This window comes from Typopeltis vanoorti, chromosome 9, assembly GCF_054136105.1.
Source record: "Typopeltis vanoorti isolate ZY-2024b chromosome 9, IOZ_Tvanoo_1.0, whole genome shotgun sequence".
Taxonomy (NCBI): Eukaryota; Metazoa; Arthropoda; class Arachnida; order Uropygi; family Thelyphonidae; genus Typopeltis; species Typopeltis vanoorti.
Genome location: NC_143557.1, coordinates 105,359,797 through 105,385,798, shown reverse-complemented (window position 1 = coordinate 105,385,798; position 26,002 = coordinate 105,359,797). Strand labels below are relative to the sequence as shown.

The 26,002-nt window shown below is 37.8% G+C and overlaps 1 protein-coding gene across 2 annotated transcripts in view; it reads right to left on the bottom strand.

Moving 5' to 3' along the window:
• Positions 1-26,002, bottom strand: part of LOC150103377 (D-aspartate oxidase-like) — a 160,723-nt gene that overhangs the window by 108,823 nt on the left and 25,898 nt on the right. For both annotated transcript variants that reach the window (XM_090398110.1, XM_090398111.1), the window contains exon 2: positions 13,607-13,846. In XM_090398110.1, coding sequence (XP_090254236.1) covers positions 13,607-13,821 — 215 coding nt within the window. In that variant the 5' untranslated portion in view covers positions 13,822-13,846. The remainder of the gene's footprint in view (positions 1-13,606; positions 13,847-26,002) is intronic.

Below are 26,002 nucleotides of genomic sequence, written 5' to 3'. Positions count from 1 at the left end.
GGACTGTCTTTCTTGGGGGATCAAGCTGCCAGTAAAAATTGTTCCACAAATTGTTCACCTGCTCATCAAAATACCCAATAATCTATAAATACCCAATTAACCAATTAAAAAACAATTAATAACCAATTAAAAAAAACATTGTTCAAGACATCCAAGAATATCGTTTTACGTCACTTGTATTATCTACCATTACTTTTATAGTAATCTTTCCCTCGTTTCTTTGCTTTTTCAATAGCTTCCACAGCACTTTACCACCTTCATGATATATGCCATCCATATTCTTACCAAATCTTCCTATGACCGTTATTTAGCTACTTTTATACATTCAAGGTTCATTTAAAAGTTCTTTATACTTGAATGCTTGACCAGTAGAGGTGATTATTATTATTATTATTATTATTTGACACCTCCAGGGAGTCCAAGACTCATCGAGGGAGGGCACCTACTCTACAACTCTGCATCTCCACCACTCAACCTCATCCACACCAACACCATCTACTGTCCACCACCACCACTAATCTTTTTCACAGACAATCACCAACATCCATGCCCATGGCGGGATTCAAACCTGCAGCGTTTTGGCTGGAAAGCAGATACACTAACCACTCGGTCAACCAGGCCGGCAAACAGGTCCTCTAGTCAGCAACTAAAATCGAACTCACGATGCTCTTTCTTCAGGCGGTTCAATGCTGAAGAGTGCAAACACCACTTCCACTGAGCTACACAGGAGATGATGTAATAGTTTGTCCCCTTTGTGTCAGTTATATGCCACACTTTGAATAAAAAATGCTGTGTGCTTATTTTCTATTTCTAGTGTTCTTGTTGGGTGAAATGAGATTTCAAAATGGAGGGAAAATCTTATGCACGTCAGATAGTACTACTTTTTTCATGACAATGTGAAGACACATTTGTAAGAGGAAAAAACAAGTAACAGTAAAACTATTTACAGTTATACAAATATTTCAGTTTATGTATTGCAAACCTGCATCTGTGTATAGAAGCACAATGAAAAATTCAAATAACAAATTGAAACTGCATAGTTATTATTATTATTATCTGAGAATTTTTTACTGTGCTGCTTTCCTGTATAGTCCTTCCACGAGCCATCCAGACATCAATCTCTTCCTTAAATTGAAAGAATGCAGGGAACTCTCATTGAACTCTGCAGTAAATATTTCACTACTACCAAAGACAAAGTTTATGCTGAAAGGATCTGACTATCAAACAAATCAACAAAAAAAAAAACGGTCTGCTGACAGGAATACAACTTATCTAATGTCGGATAGTAGTTATGCAGAATGGAATCTATACTGAAGCCCTGTAAATGTACAGCATAAATGTATTTTTCTAAAATACATTTTGGCCACCTAACCGGCCATGACGTGTATACATGTCAAGTTACCATGGATGCGAAGTGCATTTAAAATTATAATACCATTGATATTCCATTGAAATATATGATGAATATGAAGTACATGAGGAGTGATCTATTTTAGCTGTATTGACATCGATGTGGTTAAACAAACAGTATGCATAACTTTTGTAGTTTTCTTACATTTTGCTCCATATGCTTTGGGGGCACCTGCTGAGTTGATTGCCAGGATCATTACATATGATTTTCTCTTTTTCCCAGGACGTCCACCATGATTTTTCTATCCTTGCCAAAAAAACTTCATATGCTTCCTTGGCCAAATCAAAAATGTTTTCTTCAGCTTTTACTACTGAATCTCAAAATTTCTTAAATTTTAAATCTTAAATTTTTTGATTTGCCTGTTTTTGGAAACATCACATCGGACAATAGCGATGATGTGGAGGACCCTAACATGCAGAAATAGAAAGGTTATGATTCCATTGTATACGGCCTTGATCAGGCCTCATATGGATTATTGTGCTCAGATTTGGTCTCCAGGTTTTCATTGTGACGAGGATATGTTGGAAAGGGTCCAGAGAAGGTTCACAAAGGTAGTCTGTGGTCTTTGGAATGTCAAGTATGAGGACAGATTGAGAGAATGTAAGTTGCAGAGCCTCACGAATAAGAGAAAAAGAGGAGGATATGATTGAGACATATAAGCTAGTCAGGGGTTGTTATCAGGTTGACATGAAAGAATTTTTTCATAGAATGGGAAAGAGGAGTAGAACAAGGGGCCATCACTGGAAACTGTATAAGGAGGGTGTGAACATAGGAGTGAGGAGCAGGTTCTTTGCATGTAGGATGGTTGGTGAGTGGAATGCATTGCCTAAGTGTATTGTGGGTGTAGACATGTTGAATCAGTTTAAGGCATAGTTAGATGAGCATTGTGTGCAATAGTGTGTACTCCCACGATAAGTCTCTGACTCCAAGGAGGTCAAATGTTAATGTTAATAAGTTACTAAAGGAATTTATAAGAATGTAGAGTCGGTGTCCTCCCTCAACGAGTCTTTGGACTTCCTAGAGGTGTCACACATATTAATAATAATACATGTCCACAAGGATATGTGCTTTGCATTATGGAATACTAAGGCAAGTGATGTGAAGTCATTAGTTTCTATATATGAGTTGCCCCAGTCCTGAAAATACTTCAGGTGCAAACTTTGTTTGTTTGCTTACACTTGGATAAAGAATTAAACCAGGTATATAATTTCTTGGTATCTTTAATTTATATTTATAGTATAACCAAGTGGAAAACTTCCAAAAATACTAAACTTGAAGTGTAAAATAAAACCAAAATAAAGATCTTTGATTGCAACGTTTATTATATGGATCAGACATGGAAAGTGATAAAAACAGGAAGCTAAATTAAATAGTTTCCAAAGAAAGTATTCATGTAAAATATTAACAATATCCTGGCCCCAATGTATAACAAATGAATAATATAAATGGACTGAGCAAAAAATATCACCAGTGAAATGAATTGGACCACATGGATTAAACAAACTTGTCAGAGAATTAAAAGAAAAGAAAGAAAAATGGCTGGTAGGAAGAGCAGCAGAATTAGTTGCATAAAACAGAGGTAACTGAGAAAGAGGTATCTCTGACTTATGTACCATTGAGCATGAAGAGAACAGGTGAGTAATAGCTTTGACATCATATATTTGGATTTTAGTAAGGCATTTGATACTATACCATAAATTTGTCATATTTAAAAACTGAAGAAATACAGCATTAAGGGTAAGCATAGAAGTGGTTAGAAAAATGGTTGTATGTATGTGCGAGCAAGAGACAGAGAGAGAGGTAGTACCAAATTATTATACCTTTGACTGTTTCCACAGGGTCAATCCCAGGTCCATTGTTTTTAATTTTTATGATATTAATATTATTATTATTATTACACACTCCATGGAGTCGACAGACTCATTGTGGGAGGTTCATTCAACTGACAACATATTTATCATATAAAATATTAAAGTCCTTAACACTCCTTGCATTAACAACACATTCTGGAAATGCATTCCATTCACTGACAATTCTCCATGTAAATAATCTACTAAAAAATCATCTATGCTTATGTAGCAAATAACCACTATTATTTGGATAAACTTAAAACATTGGAAGATGAAAAAGATGTAGAAATAAGTATGTATTTTAGAAATGTAATAAGGCAAAGCAAAACTGAATTCTTTCATTAATTTTCTCCATACAAATCCATGGTTAGGCCTCACTTAGAATACCGTACTCAATTTGGAGTCCCCATCTTAGAAAGATATGTCAGAGAAGGTAGTACAGAGGAGAGTGACTGACCAGACTGATATTCGGAATAAATGGCTTCTCTTATGTAGACTTCAATTTTAGGCTGGCTACAAAACTTAGAGACAAGACAAATAAGAAGGGATTTGAAGTCTATAAAACTGTTAAAAGAATGAACAAGTAAAACTGCAGGGATATGAATTGTCAACATATCCATTTCCCAAACAACAGATTGCATGCAGGTTCAAATCCTACCATGGGCAGGGTTGTTGTTGATTTCTTTAGGTGGGAAGTGAATTTCTACACACATTATGAGACTAGAGACCAGTACCCAGCTTACTGGAGGTGACTTGAAAAAAAGTTCTAGGTTTGGTCCCTATACGGGTTTTTCTGGGATTATATAATTAAAAAAATATATATATATAAATATATATATAGACCTGGTAATGTAGAAGACATTCAGAAGGAAATGTATAGGCAAATCAGGTCTAGCTAACTAAGAAAAGAGTGATCATTATGGGAGACATTAACTATGGACACATAGACTGATGTAAGTTTTTTCACTTGGCAATGCTACCAATTATATATTTGGTTTAATCCTTTATCCAAGTGTAAGCAAACAAAGTTTATGCCTGAAGTATTTTCAGGACAGGGAAACTCATGGCAAAGGTGGTATAAGTTTTCATCACTTGCCTTAGTATCCTATAATGCAAAGCACATGTCCTTGCAGACAGGTATAATTATTATTATTATTATTTAGGCCTCCAAGGAGTCAAAAGACTCATCGCAGGAGGTCCTTCCAGGGATGGCCCATTGTCATCACCCCTTCCTGCTGTTCAACCAAGTGAAAGAACTCTCCAGTGTCAACCCTGTAACCACCTCTCAACAGTTTAAAAGTCTCAATCATATCACCTCTCCTTCTTCTATTCACCAAACTCTGCAGTCCACATTCCCCTCAGTCGATCCTCATAACTAACATTGTACAGTCCTGAAACCATCTTTGTTATCTGCCTTTGTACCCTTTCCACAGTTAATTTATCCCCTTCAAATCCTGGGGACCAAATCTGAGAACAATAGCCTAAGTGTGGTCTGATCAGGGTCTCATACAACAGAATGATAACTCTTTTATCTCTGCAGGTCAGCATCCTTCTCATTATTGCAGCAATCCTCTGTGTTATCTTCACCCTTTGCAATATGTTCCCCGAATTTCAGGTTTCTATCAATCATCAACCCCTGATCTCCTGTCTCCTTGCTAATAACCCTTCCCAGCTTCAGATCATCTGCAAACAACTGAATATCCCCCCCCCTGCAATCCACTGACAATGTCATTGATATAAAGTGGGACCCTATGGGACCCCACTTGTAACCCTCTGCCTCCTTGAAACTGCCCCACCATACACAACTCTCTGATACCTTTTTAAATAACAAAACCTGTGGTGCAATCATAATTAAAAGAAACACACGTATTAACCACAGCGAAAATTATTTAATTGTAAATATTTCATCCTAAGTATCTTAGGACATCATCAGTACAGTAGTTTAAAACAAAAATAGGAATAACATACAGTTAGGGAGCATGATTACAATAGAATCTCATTAAACGTGCGTGACGTGTTACAGAAGGAAAAATAAATAAAAAATAAAAATAAAAATAAAAATTATTTAACACAATTTTGTATGACAATTTCCTATACTTTAGGAATAGTAAGAACATTGTAGCGGTTTAAGTTTGTCTGTGTAGTAGGGCTTCAGAACTTTCTTTGTATAAACGTTCATGTTTATATAAAGATCTATGTAAAAGTTTAGACTTTTCCCAATGGATCCTATGGTTTAGATTTTCAATTCAGTGTTGAGAGAGGCCAGATTTCTGCAGTTTAAAAAGACGAATGTGGTTTTGATGTTCCGAGATTTGTTTCTGAACAGACCTACCTGTCTGTCCAAAGTAAGACAACATGACAAAGCAAGACAATCCCGAACATGAATTACAACTGTTTCTAGATAAAATTAACTTTCTTCATCATCGCATCAACTTTACGTTAGAAAAAGAATCTTCACAGGGTATCTCCTTTTTGGATTTACACATCCAAAGAAAAGAAGACGGTTCCATCACCACATCTGTCTTTCGCAAGCCTACATTCTCAGTTCGCTACACTTCCACTCATCATCCATCTCAGAAATTTGGCATCATTAAATCACTAGTTTCCAGAGCACACAAATTCTGCTCCTCTGAAGAATCTTTAAACCAGGAATTAGAAGTAATCAAAAATACAGCCATCCTAAATGGATATAATCCTAAAACAACTCAAAAAATCATCAGTCACTTCTCCACACATCAAACCAGACAGGAAGAAGTCCATAGGATTCCCATACCTTACGTCAAAGGCATCTCCAAACGTCTTTCTAAAATTATTAAGAAATAGAATTTTGCCACTACTTACAAACCTATCAACCAAATTTACAACTTGTTACCTTCTCCTAAGGACAAACTTTCACCTTTGATGTTGCCTGGCATTTATGAGATTCCATGCTCATGCAAATTGTCTTACTTTGGACAGACAGATAGGTCTGTTCAGAAACGAATCTCGGAACATCAAGACCACATTCGTCTTTTTAAACCGCAGAAATCTGGCCTCTCTCAACATGGAATTGAAAATCTAAACCATTGGATCCATTGGGAAAAGTCTAAACTTTTACATAGATCTTTATATAAACATGAACGTTTATACAAAGAAAGTTCTGAAGCCCTACTACACAGACCAAACTTAAACCGAAACGACGTTCTTACTATTCCTAAAGTATGAGAAATTGTCATATAAAATTGTGTTAAATAATTATTATTTTATTTCATTTATTACTATTCCTAAAGTATGAGAAATTGTCATATAAAATTGTGTTAAATAATTATTATTTTATTTTTTACTTCTGTAACACGTCACGCATGTTTAATGAGATTCTATTGTAATCATGTGCCCTAACTGTATGTTATTCCTATTATTGTTTTAAACTACTGTACTGATGATGTCCTAAGATACTTAGGATGAAATATTTACAATTAAATAATTTTCACTGTGGTTAATACGTGTGTTTCGTTTAATCTCTGATACCTATCGGACAGCCAATCCTGAATCCAGTTGACCAACCTGACATCCAAACAAATGGTTGGATGTCACTTAAATATCAGCTTATCATGTGGCAACCTATCAAATGCCTTTGCTAAATCCAAGAAAATGGCAGTATATGCCTTTCCCTCATCTACTGCTCTTGTAACTTTATTATAAAAGGCTATCATATTACTAAAACAAGAGCGCTCCTTCACAAATCCATGTTGAATCTCACAGATAACATTACCCTCATCTGCCCAATGTTGTATATGGTCCCTAACTAATTACTCCAAGATCTTAACAACTACTGATGACACACAAACTGGCCTATAATTAGACACTTCCAGTCTGCTACTGCCCTTATGCAATGGCACTATCTTACCTTCCTTCCTTTCCCTGGGCACCTTTCCCGTAGCCAGATTTTCATTGAAAAGCCAGGTCAAAGGAGCTGTCGGTTCTTTAGCATGGTATTCCACCTCAAAACTTGGGGTGGAATACCATCCAGTCCCACAGCTTTACTGACATCCAGAGTACTCAGTATTTTGAACACGCTCGCTCCTCCTGCACCTCTAAACCTTGAACCTGCCCTATCCCTCCAGTATTAAAATTTACTCCTCCAGGGTAAAATACACCAATAAAGTGTTCATTGAACAATTCCACAATGTCCTCTGCATTAGTCGCACTATTCCCATTTTTATCTCACGATGTCATTCTTCCACAATCATTTCTCCTTCTACTGGCCACATAACTAAAAAATTTCCTAAGATTTTCTTTGGATCTTAGGGCCAATCTCTTCTATTTTCCAGTTTCGCCTTCCTTACCATACTAGTCACTCTCCTGGCCTGTGTCTTATATTCTTCATGCATCTGCTCTTCACCTGTCTCTTTATATATTATTAGCCTCTTTTTTACATGCAGTTCCTGTTTAATATTGTTTGTCATCCACTTTACACCAAATTGTGTCCTCTTCCTCACTTATGGAATACAGCTTACTACTGCTGCTAACTAGTGCTTTTTTTCTGGAAAAAAAGGTGCCGGTACTCACCATGAAGATGTTATTACAGCAACTTCCGCACTTTTAACATATCCTCCAATTACCCTCGTTGTCTTTAGATCGCTTCTTGCTTTTGGTATCGACTGCAGAATGACGACCTCGGAGCAGCCATGAGTCACATTTGCTAGGATTGAACTGAGTGAGAGGTCCTACTATCCTGATAAACATCAGTGCAGATGTTGTCCATACAAGCAGAGATGACCGATGAAGTTACTATAAGATTCATCTGAGAGAAACCGCCTTTCACATTCACTGGAAGATATTGCAATTGTGCTTTAGAGGAAGTAGTATACCCGGGACTTTATTTTCTTGCAGATATTCACGAAAACTACGAAATGCTTCTCTTTCATTTAAGCAAAATTTGATTGCTAACTTTTTAATTTCTGCTTCACCGAATGTCAGATGTTCCCCAGGATTTTCTGGCCAATACTTGGAATCTAAAATTTAGCACATTCAGGCAAATCAGCATCATCTCCTTCAAGCAGACACTTTCCAACAGCTTCTTTCAGACTTTTATAGAAAGCAAATGAACTTATTGCAGGATTGTGTCTTTCATTTTTGTGGAGCCCAATCCCTTTGAACTTCATGTTCTTCTGACTTTGAAGAGAAATACTGTAGTATGGACCAGGATTTTTAATTCTTTCTTCAAAAAGTTGAACTGTATTCTTCATCTTCCTGTCTGCTTTGTACAAGTCAAAATATTTCTCTCTTGTAAATCTAGACTTAGGTTCACTAAGTTCTTGGAGAACATCGCACATAAGGCCCAAATCAAGAACAAACTTGCATAACGTTATTTTTCTTAAAAGGTCCTCATAAAGAAAGCGATTTGTTTTGCTTCTTCTGCTGTCTTCTTATGCCTCTAGAAAGTGATGGACGAGGGCTTGAAAGTCTTGGCACACTGCAGAAACAGTGCGAAAGCTGGATGCAACCCAGCGAGTGCTTAAAATTCTGCCAATTTTAAGAAGTTGAAGCTCTAGAGTTGCTGCATATTCCTGTAGTTTCCTAGCATTCTTAGGTGAAGCATGATAAGTTACATAAAGTTTGTCCATGAAACTCAAAGCGATTCACTCCTGAAACATTGTTCATTGTGTCACTAACAGACAATTCAAGGCGATGGCTATCACAATGCCAGAAAATAACACTAGGAAACTTCTCTTGCATTAGCCTCCTTACACCATTACGCACACCAAACAACACAGCTGCACCATCACAAGTTACAGACAATAAATACTCCCTTAAGTAATCTTCAGATAATCCTAAACACTCAAGATGACTAATTAAGGAGTTTAGAATTCCTCCAGAAGTTACATCTGATAATTCGATCAAATCTAGGAAAAGACTCACAGGAGCCGAAAGTTCAGGAAGAACTACATGAACAATAACAATCAATGTTCTTGTTGTGTTACTCACAGTTGTCGATTCATCAATAAGTAACGATATTTTGCTCTTGGAGTTCAGTATATTGTCTATTAATGTTTTCTCATTTGACTTACGATATGGCTCACAATGTTAATGCAAGCATTTGCAGAATGAAGAATATATCCCATGTCTAGACCATTAAGTTCCTGTAAATTTATTTAGTCTTCAAAGTTGTTAAATGACTGATTTCTCCTCGCAACTTTGTAAGCGGTTCGAAACGCTTTTCCTGTTACATCTTTATTATGAGACAAAATATTTAGAAAAACTTTCTCTAATGTTTCGTTTTTTGCTTCAGATGTTATTTTTTGACACGCTTTGTGCACTGAGCTCTTCTTATGATCGTAAATATTTTTTCTTAATGACATTAACTGTTGTTTGAGAGATTCTCCAAAATGACTGATTTTACCATTTGCCCACTCCACTGAAATTTTTGTTCCCATGTGTTAATCAATGGCAAGACTTCCGACATAACGACACACTTTACAGCCCAACATTTTATTCTTGACATTACAGCCACTCATTTCTCTCGCAAAAGTCATTTTTCTGCAAAGTATCCAACATTCAGGCCAATCATTATCAGAATCTGCTTCCTTTTGACTAAATGAATCTTCAGTCTTGGTTTCGTGATCCTCTTTACCAAGTGTATTTTCGGTGCTAGTTTTCTGTTGTGCAGGATCACAAGTAGATTCAACAATTTCTACTTCTTCAGCCTTCCTTTTTTTACTCATTGGCATAAAGTAACTGCAGTGCTTATTTTACTCATTTTGAACAATGACTGCACTCATTTAACTTAGATTAATTCAAAACTCACGTGAACACCTGCCTGTTGCAGAGTGAACATAGAACTGATAAACTGATATTGGAAGTAATCAGAAGTGAACACAACTTCCTGTTTCCGGTTGCATACCAACTTATGAAACAGAAAACAGAGTACCAATTTATGAGTAATCAAACCTGAAAATTCAATTCGTGAACACAGTATCATTTACTGGAATATTTATAATACATTTTGCTGTCCATAAATCGCAAATTTTTATAAACTTAAGAAAAAAAAGTGCGGTACTGCGTACCGTTGCGTACTGCCTGAAAAAAGCACTGATGCTAACAAATATTCCTTCACAATTTCCCAAGCACTAATGATATCCTGGCCTTCCAATTTCTCCCTCCATGAAACTTCCCCAAGTTGATGTCTAAGACTATTATAATCACCTGCCTTATAATTCCACATATGTTCCTATCTCTTTGATACTCCTGCATGTCTATTCATCTCCCAAGTCAAAACCACATGGTCACTCTCTCCAACTGGTGGGAGAGATGTCATTTCATTTATTATCAACTCTTCTGATGCTATGACCAAATCAAAAACTCTTGAATCTCTTGTTCCCTCTATTACATGAAGCCTAAGAAATTTGTCCCTCAAGAATTCTAGGAATTCCATTCCCTTATTACTATATGTATCTTCCTCTCCCCAATTTATACTGCTATAGTTAAAATCTCCCATAACAATCATTCTTCTTGCACTTGCCAAGCTCAACTGTCTAATCTAAACATATAATGCTATGCATGAAGGGAAAAGTGACTACCCAGACCGGTTTCGACCTTTATTGAGGTCTCATCAGTGGGAGCCAGACTCAGAGGTGGTGATACTAAGGTGGAAGTAATGGAGAAGTCATATTTCCATATGCCAGTTGCCAAAAGGTGTCAAACTTTATTGATAAAATTCTCTTGATTAGAGATGAGTTGATGGAAGTTTTTTCACTTGGCTATGCCACCAATTATATATTTGGTTTAATCCTTTATCCAAGTGTAAGCAAACAAAGTTTGCACCTGAAGTAATTTCAGGACAGGAGCAACTCGTGGCAAAGGTGGTATAAGTTCTCATCACTTGCCTTATTATTCCATAATGCAAAGCACATGTATAATGCTATGCATTAAGGGAAAGGTCACTATCCAGACCGGTTTCAACCTTTAGTGAGGTCTCATCAGTCGGAGCCAGACCCAGAGGTGGTGATACTAAGGTGGAAGTAATGGAGAAATCATATTTCCATATGCCAGTTGCCAAAAGGTGTCACACAAATTGGCAACTGGCATATGAAAATATGACTTCTCCATTACTTCCACCTTAGTATCACCACCTCTGGGTCTGGCTCCCACTGATGAGACCTCAATAAAGGAAAACTGGTCTGGGTAGTGACCTTTTCCTTAATGCATAGCATCAGACATGTCTGCAAGGACATGCTTTGCATTATGGGATACTAAGGAAAGTGATGAGAACTTATACCACCTTTGCCATGAGTTTCCCCTGTCCTGAAAATTCTTCAGAAGCAAACATTGTTTGCTTACACTTGGATAAAGGATTAAACCAAATAAATAACTGGACATATAGACTGGAGGGAGAAAAAGGAGCATGGCAAAATGGAAGTGAAATTTATACAGTTGCTAAGAGATAATTACATGAAACAACATGTTATAGAAGGGATAAGGGAATTGAGACTATTGGATCTGATAACAGCATCAGAAGATATATCCATAACCAAGGTAGACACTGCCATGAATTGGGGAGAGTGACCATGCAGTCTTGTTGTGGGAAGTTGCCAAACATGTGGAATTATATGTCAAGAAAGGATTTATGTTGAACTATAAAGCTGGTAATTACGACAGACTTAGGAGTCATCTTGAAGCATTTCCATGGCTTGAGAAGCTACAGATAAAAAATGTCAGCAGTGCATGAGAAATGGTCAGAAATTTTTGAGAGAAGCAGTATCAGACTGCATACCCAAGGTGAGGAGGATAAACCAAGTGGATGAGTAGAGATATAAAGCAAGAGCTGCAAAAAAAACAAAAAAACTTTCTATTCCCTCCATTAGGAGAGAATATGAAGTAAAAGGTGATCTGCATACTCATGAGCAATATAAAGTGCAAGCAAAAAGGGCAACTAGTATGCTAAGAAAGGCTAAATCATATCTTTAAATTCCCGAGTCCACCATGGAGGCCTGATATTTCTATCCTTAAAGACCACCTCTTCAGGATTTGCCACTGAATTTCAAAGGTTTGGTTCCTGTTTTCAAATGCTTTCATTTTTTCTTGAATGATGTTTCTGCATTTTAGTCTACACTTTACCTCTGAAAGCTACTCGACTTTGATTTGTTTTAAAACTTTCTTACACACTCTTCTTTTCAATATGAAATGCAGATTTATCCTGCTCAAAGCTATACAGTAATCACTTCTTATTTCAAATCCTCTGTATATCCTTGTATCATGAACCAGTGGGAAAGCATCACTATCACAAAATACATAGCCAATGAGATGTTTCCTATTTCTTGCATCTTCTTTTCTCCAGAATGAATTTGTGCACACTTTTATTTTTGTACATGGTGTTAGTAAGAACTAGTCCACATCCTTAACAGAAATTCATGTACTTGCCATTACTATTAACTTTGCCCTTTTCTCCAAATTTTCCCAAACCATTCCTATATGTGTGGTAATCATCTCCAACTCTGCTGTTTAGATCTCCAACAAGAACCAACTTTTCCGTTTTTGTTATGTTTATTTTTTTAATTTTATTAAAATTTTTCATTAATTTAAAAGCTACATTTTGAGGTTTACGTAGGTCATTTTCAATATTACCAAATGAATCTAACCTAGAATCTTAATGAGTTATCCTTGCTGTTTTTTTCAGCATTTCTTTTAGTTTTGTAGTCTTGTTATGATTCTGATGTTTTTTTTCTAAAAGCTTTTTATAAGCTTGTCTTTATAGCTGCTGCTATTTCATTATTCCAAATTTTCAGTCCCCCCCCCTTATTCTCTGTTGTTGTTATGACTATCTCCTCTCTTTCATTAATTTGCTTCTATTTGCCCATTCTACATTTAAGTCAGAAGAAGAACAATCTATCTTGAAAATTAAGATACTGAGTTGATCATTTTTGATAAGAGTATATTATTATAAAAACAATTTACTATTAAATAAAAGAATATTTAATTTTCTATTGAATATTATTTTAACAAAGATATTAAGCTTATTTTTTGAATGAGTTACACTTGTTTACATATTTTTTGCTTTTTGTGAAACTTGTGGTTTATGAGGTGAAAGTATCTATTTTTTTTTTTACATTTTTTTTTATTGGGGGAGGAGTTAAGTTATATAAGAAAGCTTGTAAGAAATGTAAATTCCAAAAATTCAATAAATAGCCCTGTATAATTTAAATATGAAGGAGCCTTAATGCATATTATTTTCCATTCAGAAAGCACAAAGAAATCATATATTTGTACAAAACTATTCAGGAAGACTGCCTATCTTCCTGAATGGCTATTTTTTTTTTTTTTTTTCAAATTTTTGTTTTTACAATATATAACAGAAAACTAATCTCACTTCATAATTTTAACAGTAGGTCCAATATTCACTTCAGGTCGAAAAAGACCACCAGCTCCAGCACTAAGTGTTTCTTGAATAAATTTGTCAGCAATGATCGTAATGTCAACATTAGGAACTTCATTCTGAATACATAAAGCAGTAGACAATCCTACTACTCCAGCACCTAAAACTGCTACTTTTGGAGATGATGCCTTATTATTCCTTGTACTCATTGCTTTCAACTTATGGTGCTTGTTTCTAAAAATAAAAGAAAGAGATGTTATTATTATTATTATAACTATTCAGGCCTTCCACGGAGTCATGAGAGGCCCATTTTAGACAAAACAAAATCTATCATACCACTTCTTAACCACATTTGCCATCTACACAGTCACCACTCTATCATGGCAAGGAATTCCATGGTCCAACCATGGAAAAAAGCCACCTCTTTCTCCTAATCACCACTTCCTTTCGTAACTTCCAGAGATGGCTTCTTGTTCCTTTCCTTTTCCCTACTATATGGAAAAATATCCTCAGTTTCAATCCTCTCAACAGTTTAAATGTCTCAATCATGTTATCCCCTTTCTATTCTATTAATTCAAATTATGTAGTCTGCAAGCCCTCAGTCTATTCTCATAACTAACATTGTACAACTCTGCCAAGGCTGCAAAAGGGAAGGGTAGTCACCTTGCCGCAGTAACCAGAACTGGGAAACCAGAGAACTAGGCAAGAAACCACATGGAAGCTCAATCAAATATATTCACTTATGCTACTGCATTGGGGCAGCTGATTCGCCAGCATTGGGGGGACCCAGGGTGCTGATTAGAAGTGGACCACTAGCCGAAGAACTAAGCTACACTATCTGATCAAAAGTATCTGGACACCTACTCGAAACTGTAATCAGACCTTCCCTGTGATACTTTCCAGTAGTGGACATTAATACAAGTAGGGTCCACCTTTTGCTTCTATGACAGCTCTAACTCTGCTGGAGAGACTTTCTACCAGGTGTCAGAATGTCTCTGGAGGAATGGCAGCCCATTCTTCCTGAAGAGCTGTAGCCAGAGCAGTTTGTGATGTGGATCATTGGGGTCTGGAGCAAAGCCGGCATTCTAATTCATCCCAAAGGTGTTCTATGGGATTCAGGTCAGGGCTCTGGACTGGTCAGTCCATTTCTGGAACATTGTTGTCCACAAACCATTCCCTCACAGACCTTGCTTTATGGCAGATAGCATTGTCATGCTGATGCAAACAATAGTTGGTTGGTTGGTTTATAGTTTATTTGGCACAAAAATTACAAAGGTCATACTGTGCCATACTAAAGGTTACAACATTAGCATTTACAGAAAATTGTAAACAATATGTCTGTACAAGAATCTAGTTTCACAAAACAGCATCTCTAGGTAAACAGAACTGCTGCAGAGGGCACAGCAACACACCAGGTCAGAGATTATTACAGTAGTGCAAAAATAGTTAACAATATAAGTTAATACATAATATATGAAACACTAAGCCAAGGAATGTAGAATTTTACATATATGTAAAATTATAATAGATGTCTTTATAGCAGTACAAAAATAGGCAAAAAGGGATTATTATATAATATGCATGGATGAAAATTAAATTTAGTAATGCAGTATAAACAGAATTTAGCAATACATATAAACAGAATTACTAGAAAGTACACAAATAGGTAAGATGTCCTACAGCACTACATGTTTATTCGAAAAATAAAGTACTAAATAAGATGCATACAGAAAATGTATGTTAAGTGATGCAGTATCTACATATAAACAAAATTACTGCAGAGATTTCAGCAGTACATAAATAGATAACTATAGGTTAACATATGTATATGCAAAACAAGTCAAGGAAAGCACTGTCTACATCTAGTAAGATTACAACAAACATTATTATACTAATACTTAAAGAGTCAGAAAGGAATTATTATACAACATCGATGCATAAAATTTAAGTTTAGCATTATGGTATTTACATATTAACAAAATTACAGCAGGGTGATACAAATATACAAGATCAAGGCCTATGGTAATACATAATTGGTCAGATTTAACCTAATGAATAATATGTATGTATAAAAATTAAGTTAAGCAAAAAAAGTATTTACATATAAACAAATTTATGGTCAAATGTATTTGCACAAATTAATTCTTTCTAAAAAATTAAAAACATCATGCAATTTGCCTGAGTCTGCTAGCATTTCCCTGAGTGTATATGGCTTGGTTAGATAGGTGAAATTTTCATTCCTCTCTCGTGTAAATTTTGGACAATTTACCAGAATATAATGAATAGTGAGATGTGTATTTCATTTTTCACATATGGGAGGGTCATCAGCTCTCAGTAAAAGAGAATGCATAAGGTGACTGTGACCTATGCGGAGCCTAGCAAGGACAACCTCCTCCCTTCTCTTTATACGTTGATTAGAATGCCAGTGTTTAATTTCAGGCTTAATGTTATATAATTTGTTTCTTGATGCTTTTTGACATGTTAACTCCCACTGAACAATTAGCTTTGATCTTATAAGTCATCTGTAGTCTGTATATGGAACTGTCAAACAGTATGTAGAGAAGGTATGAGCCTAGCAAGGACAACCTCCTCCCTTCTCTTTTGTACGTTGACTAGAATGCCAGTGTTTAATTTCAGGCTTAATGTTATATAATTTGTTTCTTGATGCTTTTTGCCATGTTAACTCCCACTGAGCAATTAGCTTTGATCTTATAAGTCGTCTGTAGTCTGTATATGGAACTGTCAAACAGTATGTGGAGAAGGTATGAGCTGATTTAGCAGCTGCATCTGCAACCTCATTTCCTTCGATTCCAATGTGGCTGGGAATCCAGCAGAACTGAACATCGAAATTAAGGATTTTCATTTTGTGAAGCAGGTGTAGCACCTCATAAAGTACTGGATGGGGATTATACGCAGGAGAGGAGATAGCCTGTAAAGAGCTCAATGAGTCTGTATAAATTATACACTTTTGGTAGCAGTTTTCTTTTATATGCACAAGTGCAAGCTGAATGGCATGTAACTCTGCTGTATAATTACTGAAGTCTGGTGGGATCTGATTTGAGATAATAACGTCAGGAAACACAGCAGCACAGCCAACAGAGGTGTTAGTTCTTGAACCATCAGTATAGATGGGTAAGAAATCAGAGTGTGCTACTCTGTGTGCATTAAACAATTGCAGGTAAATGGATGATGGGGTATAAGATTTCTGTAGCTGACAAAGTGAGAGGTTGCAGGATGGTGTGCAAACCTGCCATGGAGGAATGCTGTTATGTTTAGTGTAGCTAATGTTGTCAACATTTATGCTAACAGCTTGCACAGTTTCTTTAATACGCATACCAAAAGGATGTATAGCAGTTTAATGTGTGTGATATTGAGCTTCCCAATGCAGAGAGAAGATACTATTCCATGTAGGCTGATCTGGGAGAGATTTTATTTTTAGGCCGTAATTAAGAGACAACTGTTTCCGTCGAAGTGATAGAGCCAGTTCATTTGCTTCAACATAGAAACTCTGAGTGGGTGAGGTGCAAAAGGCACCAGTAGCTATCCATATACCCTGATGATGGATGGAATCCAACCATCATAGGTTACTCTGTCTTGTCGAACCATAGACTTGGGACCCATAATCCAGCTTTGAACGTATAAGTGCACAATAAAGATGGAGCAATGAAGCTCGATCAGCATCCCACGCAGTAGAGGATAGAGCACGAAGGAGGTTCAAAGTTCTTTTGTGCTTTTCTCTTAGTTGACGAATGTGTGCTAGAAATGTGAGTTTTCTGTCAAAGATAAGTCTCAAGAACTTGGTTTCTGTAGCTACTAGAATAACAGTATGTCCCATTCTTAGTTCAGGATCTGGATGATGAGTGTTTTCGACAGAAATGTACACAGACACTTTTTTCTGTTGAAAACCTAAACCCATTATTAAGAGCCCACAGAGAGACGTGATCAATTGCTTGCTGAAGTTGTCTTTCAATTATCCTCATGTTATGTGAGTGACAGTAAATTGTGAAGTCATCAACATACAGAGCATTGTCTACAGTGGGAGGAAGCTGTTCAATGATTGAGTTAATTTTAATAGCAAAAAGGGTTACACTTAAGGCAGAGCCTTGGGGAACACCTTGTTCTTGATGATATGGTCGAGATAGCGTACCTCCCACTCTGACTTGGAAAGTTCAACTGGACAGAAAGCTTTTAATAAATATAGGGAAGTGTCCTTTGAAACCTAGGTTATAGAGGTCTTTTAATATGCCATATCTCCAGGCTATGTCATAAGCTTTTTCCATGTCAAAAAAACTGAGACAAGATGTTCTCGCTTCAGAAATGCATCTCTTATACAAGTTTCTAACTGAACTAAATGGGCTAAAGTTGATCGATGTCTACGGAAACCACATTGTGTATTGGAGAGGACTGTTGCTCACTAAATACCAGAGAAGTCTGGCATTAACCATTTTCTCTAGTATCTTACAAAGATAGCTGTCAGAGCAATGGGTCGATAATTATTTGCTTGTGTTGGGGTCTTTTCCTGGTTTTGGGATAGCAATGACAATTGACTTATGCCAAGAATTTGGAAACTCTTCCTCTGCAAGTATTCTATTGTATAATAAGAGAATAAGATCCATAGAAGATGATGGTAGATGTTTTATCATTTCATAATGGATGTCATCAGGTCCTACTGCACTAGGGTGAGATTGTAGGAGAGCTCTTTTTAGTTCCTGCTTGACAAATGGCTGATTATATGGCTGAAGAATGTTGGTAGAAAAATTAAGCCTTTGTTTCTCTTGCTGCTCTTTCGATATTAAAAATTCCAGAGAATACGAAGCTGTTGCTGAGATTTTAGCAAAAGTTTCTCCCAAAGTATCTGTATTAGCTTTGGGATCAGCAAGAACACTTCCATTATAGTCTAAGGTGGACAAACAATATGTACTATATCTGCCTTTCATTTTCCGTATTTTATCCCATACAATTTTTGGACTGGTCATTTGATGATTGATGTAGTAAATTGGATCCATGATTGTTTTTGACTCTGACGTCTAACATAATGTACTTTTGGCTAGAGCATGCTTGAAAGTTATTAAATTTGATGTGGTGGGGGATCTATGAAATATGCTCCATGCTCTGTGTTGATCTTTTTTGGCTGCCTGACATTCTGGGTTCCACCAAGGCTTTGGATAGACTGGAAATCGAGATGATGTTTTTGGGATGGAGGTTGTTGCTGCCTGGACAATGCATTCTGTTATATATTTTACAGCTTCATTGATAGGTGTTTGACTGATGGCATCAGCATTAAATTTTGCAAGATGAGAGAGAGTGTTCCAGTCAGCCTGGTCCATTTTCCATATAGGTATCCATGTGGGTGAACATGGTTCCTGTGAAAACATTGTACAAAGAACAGGAAAGTGATCACTTCCATATATGTTCTCTTCAACGTCCCACATGAGCAGTGGAAGAATGGAAGGGGAAACAGATTGTAAGATCAATTGCAGAATATGAGCAGTTAGGCATATGGAAGAAAGTATTGAGTTTATTATTTAGAAGGGAAAGGTTATTATTATAATGAATTTTTTCAATGATTCGACCTTGTCTATTAGTGTTGGCACTACCCCATAGAGTATTGTGACCATTAAAGTCATCCATCAAAAGTATGGGTTCAGGCAGTTGCGAGATAAGGTTATCAAGATCAATTTCATTTAACTATAGCATTTGGTGGTAAACAAATTTAACATACTGTAATAAGAAATCCCACAGAGAAGCAAATCGCTACTGCTTCCAGAGAAGTATCAAGTTGGACCTGATGGAAAGGAATATGACTGCCCACTAGGATAGCTACTCCTCCATAAGCAGGACCATCTCCAGTTCTATCCTTACATACAACAGTGAGATTCCTAAAGGTATGGTCCTCATTGGGTCTTAAGTAAGTTTCCTGTAGACAGAAAGCTTTGTGTTTCTGCAACAACATCTTGATATCGTCAATATTCTGGCGGATCCCATGACAGTTCCATTGTAAAAATTTTCCTATTGTCTTGATTTTATTGACTTGTCTGGTTTTCGAGAGGTTGAGGACTTACCTTTGTCAGATTTATATTTATCCACTGTTTTAGGGAAGTATGGATGGCCAGTGTCCATCTCTTCCTCTGGTAAAGTGTTCAAAACATCAAATGTGTTAGGGGTCAGTTGGTATGTTTAGTTTGCTTTCAGTGGGTATCGAGGTATCCATTTTTTCTGTGCAAGTGTCTGGTGGTTTATCTTTGAGGAAAGTCTCCACCATAATTTTTTTGACAGGTGAGTTTTCATCAAATGGAATCATTTATGAAGTTGTCTCTGGAGTAAGGCCATTGGTCTTGTGATTAATGCGCTCAACAGAGAAGCACTTGTGATCGTAAAGTTCAGGTATGGTGAAATTATCAAATAGTGGAATACACATGCATGTTTGAGTTGCTGTTGGCACTTTTTTAATTGTTACTTTTTTCAGCATATATATCCTGATATGTTATGTTTTGTTCTGTTTTAATTTTTTGTATATCTTTTTCATCTTTCCATGTCTGACATGCACGAGAGTATGCTGGATGATCTCCCTGACAGTTGACACATTTAGCTTTTTTTTCACAGCAAGATTTATTATCATGTTCTTTACTACCACATCAGGTACAGGTAGTAGATCCACGACAGGCAGTTTGGGCATGACATTTAAAGCATCCCAGCAGGTTAGGGATGTACATTCTAACAGGACAGCTGAGATACCCTGCTTTTACAGATGTCGGAGGCCTAGGTATATCAAAAGTAAGGATGATGTTCTTGGTTGAGACCAGGCAACCATCCCTGCATATCAGGATGTGCCTCACACCCGTCACTCCTTGATCTTTAAGCTCTGAACATATCTCCTCATCAGGAACATCAAGGAGATCCCATTCTGATATCACTCCTCTACTCATTGTCGGTGTCAGGTTATTTTGCGCCCTAGGCAAAGTTTACAGGTGCACCCCTCATTTCACAAGTTGGATATTTTTTAAAATGAAATTTTAAATATAAAAAATAAAAATTATTTTGGCATGTTTTATTAATAATATACAAAGTAATATACAATATGTATGTATAATATATGAAAATCAAAATTTAATTTTTCTTGCCTTCAATTTTGCAAAATTTTGTGCCCCCTTCATGGCTTGCGCCCTAGGCAGTTGCCTAGTTTGCCTAAATGGTAATGCCGGCCCTGCCTCTACTGGAATTGAGTGTTCTGTGAGGTGTTACTGCAATTTGTATTCCACCCATTGTCGTTGCTCTCAGTAGTTTCTCAGAATGTTGTTTGCACATTGTTTCCACAAGGATATCACCAGAAAGCAATTTCTTGACAGTTTTGGGAGGTTCTGCCAGTCATTCCAAACCTTTTTGGATAAAGAAGGGTGGCATTTTCCCAATTCACCTGTTTTATGAATGATTAAAAAGATTGTTTCCTGTTTTCTGTTTCCATATGCTGTGTCTATATTGTTATGTTCTTCTTTTGTGTCGTCTGGTGTGCTGTGTGACTATGTGACTGCCTTATTGTTATATCTTATCTCTAACTGTCTTTACTTTAACTTTACAGTTAACATTAATTTTTGTATCACTTAATATCAGATATTCGATTGCCGACAAAATGGTATGGATTAAAGACTGCGCCAGCCGGCAACTAAACTCTAATTAAGGGGGAAACTATTGGTTTCCCCCTTAATGCACGGCACGCAAATTTTCAAACGGTAGCTCAATCCACAGAAAGCATGACAAACTCATTTGATTGTATATAAAGAAACACATTTATTATGGCACAAAGACAAGTATACATGTTAATCAAATCCTTAATCTTAAAAGAGTCTGGGTTCCCTTTACTTAATTAATCACATCCAAAACTTCTATATTATAGTCCCTTACTTGACACAAATTTCTCACTTCTATACGTACATCTATTCTCAGACTCTTATAACTAAGTTACCTAATATTATCACACATGTAATATTGCATATATACACAAGACAACTCAACAATTCTGACACGAACTTCTCTAGGGTAATACTTCTTATTCTTACTTAATCTTCCCTCCAAAATTTTAGCTAACATTTAATTACTTTCTGACCATATAACATTACTGTTCCTAATTTACACAAACAGTTCGGACCTCGGCCTCCTATTCGCCTGGTGCCTAATATGCTTTCTTCTTAACCGCAGACAAAAGTGCCCAAATCGCTGACTGTTCTTATAGCACTACATGGAAGTAGCATGCTTCCTTAACTTCTGCTACCTTACTCCACGGTTACTTTAATCCAACATTTAACATAAGAAAATCTTACGCTTACCGTTCTTGCCTTGAACTGGATATTCTGGTCTGCTTACAGTATCTTCTCTGATGGCGGCCTTGCTATTCCTTTGTTTCCATACGAACCGAAAACACTCATACACAGATTTGAACACTGACGTTGATTTCATCAGTGGCTCTTTCTTCTTATAAATCTGAATACACTGTAGTTGCAGCCTTGGCCCACACAGCATACATAGCAAGGGGGAATTCTTGCTACACGTGGCGGCAAGCTCTACACAGCCCTCCGACAGGAAACTAGGTGCCGACGAAGCCCGGAGACAAGAGACAAGAGAAAAAGAGCACGATTCGAATTCCCACCGAAACCTTTATACCTCAAAACAGCTCCCTCACTCGGCGGTGTCGTCACGCATACGGCGACTACCGATTGGACGCCATGGTCACGGACTGTTTTTACATGGCTTAAAACATGCTCTAGCTTATACATATTTACTTGGCAATTTACACATGATTTTATATTCTAATTCATTTACAACTATTCTCTATTAAACTCATGGGCAATTTTAACATTGTTCAGAGCTTACACACTTGGATATTTACATGTTCTTGGGACATTAGTCGGTACATTTCCCATCCAGAAGCATAAGCATGTCCTTATCCACTCCTTCTGAGATAACTTAATGTTGGGTGGGAAAAAAGGTGACTCATCATTTTTTTCCAACACAACAATATTATCAGTACTTGGTTGGGACTTTGTTAGGGTCCCTGAAACATTTGAGGATGAAGAATTCATATTTAAGGAATTTTTAATTCGGCACCAGAACTCCCCACCCACCACAGAGTCAGACATGGATGCCCACTACTCGGCAAGCAAAGACTCAGGAGTGGAACGGCAGGGCTACCCTGGACGCTATACCGGCACTGCAGCAGGTCTAGGATTCCGACCCCAGACCATGGGGTGAGAGACTTACTGCAGCACCGTTGACCCTTGCAGGCAAGCCCACTAGCCAACTGATCCTGGCTGGGCCATCCAGGACCACCCGTCTTGCTGAAGCAGGGGCCAAAGTAGTGCAAGACTACCAGGATCCCCCTTTCCAGATGTCCACAGGTCATGCTGCACAGCAAACACGGCAGCAGGGCGTTGGATCCCAGTGATGGTAGTCTGGAAAAAGGATAGTGAAAAAGACTCAGGAGAAGTAAAGCAAAGAATAAGGGAAGAAAAAGAGGAAGAATGAAAAGGGCCAGTACCATCACTGGGAGGTCCCCTTCACCACGAACAGGTGCCCCACATGGAGGGGCAGACAATAGTCCTCACCAAATTGATCTTCTACTATAGACAGTATGCAATGGGTCAAAATGTTCTTGTACCCTTGCATTTAGATTTCTGTGTAGTGTTACGAGAAGGCCAAGTCCATTCCATGAAAAAAAAAAGGGAACCCCCCCCCCCACTGTAACGCCACCTCCTCCAAATTTCACTGTTGGTACTACACACATTTGCAGGAATTGTTCTCCAGCCATTCGCCATATGGTAAAGCGTGTTTCATCAATCCAAATCACATTTCCAGTTGTCCAGTGGCTTTGCTCTTTACACCACTGTAGGAAGGGCTTAGTATTCATAGGAGAAATGTTTGGTTTATGGGCAGTTGCTCGACCATGGAACCCCATTCCTCTTAACTCTTGACACACTGTCATGGTGCTGGCTGGAAAGTTAGTAGCACTGCGGAACTCCTGGGTGATTGTTTCACTCGATGTCTGGCGATTTCCACGAACCACCTTCTTCAACGCTCGACGGTCCCTATCTGTCATTAAATGCTGCCTACCCAACCGTGGTTTTGTTGTGGTTGTGTCTTCATGTTTCCACTTCACCAACTGTTGACTTGGGCAACTTGAGGAGGGTTGAAATGTCTCTGACAGATTTCTTACTGATGTGGCAACCAATAACTAGTCTATGTTCAAAGTCACTGAGCTCCCTTGACCTGCCCATTCTGCTCGTACTTCTTATCACTGAACAACACACAGCTCCGTGCCTCCTTTTATACCAGTAAGTGAGGTTGTAGTGACATCTAGATGCCAGTTTATGAATTACAGAGGGGGTGTTCGGATACTTTTGATCAGATAGTGTATTACCAAAATCAGAAATTTGCATTGCTACATGGAATGTGAGAACCAGACACCATGTCGGACAAAAGGAAATCATTGCCATGGAAATGTCGAAATGCAAAGTGTCGATTGCTGCAGTATCTGAAATGCATCTCACATCATCTGAGACACTGACCAACTAGCTGCCAGAGACTGATGGAACAATGACACTGTTCTACTCTGTTGGTGATAAACAGGAAGCTGGTGTAAGCTTTATAGTGGACAGACAGGCTGATGGAAGCATAATTGCCTTCCAGTCAGTTTTGGATCACTTGCCATTCTCACCATTGACAGCACAATTAAGACTCATATTCTATCCACCTTTACCCCCACTGAGACCAGCCTGAATACAGCAAAGGATCATATGATCCTGCAAACTGAGATGACCATTCTAGCATATTTCAATGCTCATGTTGGTGCAGACAGGACTGGATGGGAAGGAACACTGAACAAATTTGGTCATAGCAAGATCAATGACAATGGACTGTACCTGTTGGCCTTTTGCTGCATCAAACAACCTGGTTGTAGGCAACAGACACTTTCAACACCCTTGCAAACACCAGTTTACATGGTGCAATCCAGCAGGTGAGGATTCAGCCATCCTGGACTACATCTTGATCTGTTCTCGATTCCAATCGTCACTTAAGGATGTCCATGCAATGAGAAGGCTTGACTCTGGATCTCATTCGTGCCAAAGTGCAACTGCAGCTACAGTGGGCAAAGCACAAGACCCATCCTACTAGTCAAACCAAACTGGGCATGTCTTAAGTATCCAGTGCTCAGGCAGGAATTTCAAATTACCTTATCAAATAGATTTGAAATACTCAAGCTATCGGATGATGTAGAGGTGCAAGAGATGCAGTTATCAGCATCTATCCTAGAGTGTGTGCCACCCTCCACCTATTCGTCATTTGACACAACCATGGATTTTGGATAAGTGCCTGGATCTGGTGAATAAATGGAAATGAGTCAAGCATATCAACTTCGAACAGTACCAGCAACTGAACAAAGAGGTGAGACAGAAGAATGAAGGCAGAATGTGAAGCCTACTGGAATAGTATCACAACTGATCTGGAATAAGCAGCATCCAGGCATGAGTACCAGACTCTATATCAGACCCTCAGGAAACTGAGTGGTAAAACTAAATCAATAAATGACACTTTCGTGAGTTCTCCTGTTGAGTACCTTCAGCGGTGGAAAGAATTCTTCCAGCAGCTTTATAACCACAACCCACTCCAAGGGCCACCTGAACTGCCACCAACTGACCTGCCAGAAAATCTATTCCTCAACAGTGAACCAATGGTTGATGAAGTGAGGAGTGCAATAAGATCAGTGAGAAATGGAAAGGTGCATGGAGTGGATCAAGTCACTGCCGAAGCGATCAAAGCTGGAGGAGATCTCCTTCTGACATGCATTCCAGCAGTGTGATAAAAAAGCCATCATTGTACCAATCCCGAAGAAAGGTGATAGCCAGAAATACAAGAACTACTATGGCATCAGCTTTCTTTCAATCATTTGAGGTATTCGTGAAGATCATACAAGCAAGGCTGCAGAAGTACCATGAATAGACCAGCCATGTGGAACAAGCAGGTTTCAGGTCACATCAGGCCTGCACTGATCAAATATTTGCCATTCACCAAATAAAGAATCAGATGCTGGAAGCAAACTGCGATTGTCTTTATTGGCTTCAAGTCTGCATTCATATTTTCATTGGCCTGCCTTGTGGAAGGTGTTAGAAAATGAGCATGTGCCATTGAAGATCATCCAACTCCTCAACGCATCATACAATGGCTCTACCAGCAGTACAATGAGCTATCCAAGGACTTTCCTGTCTGAACTGGAGTCTGTCAGAGAGATGTAATTTCTCCTCTGCTTTTTAACATTGACACCATTATGAGAGAAGCTTTTGAGGGCAAAATGTGAAGTTCAGTACAGTGCAAACAACTTCCTGACTGACTTGATGTTGGATG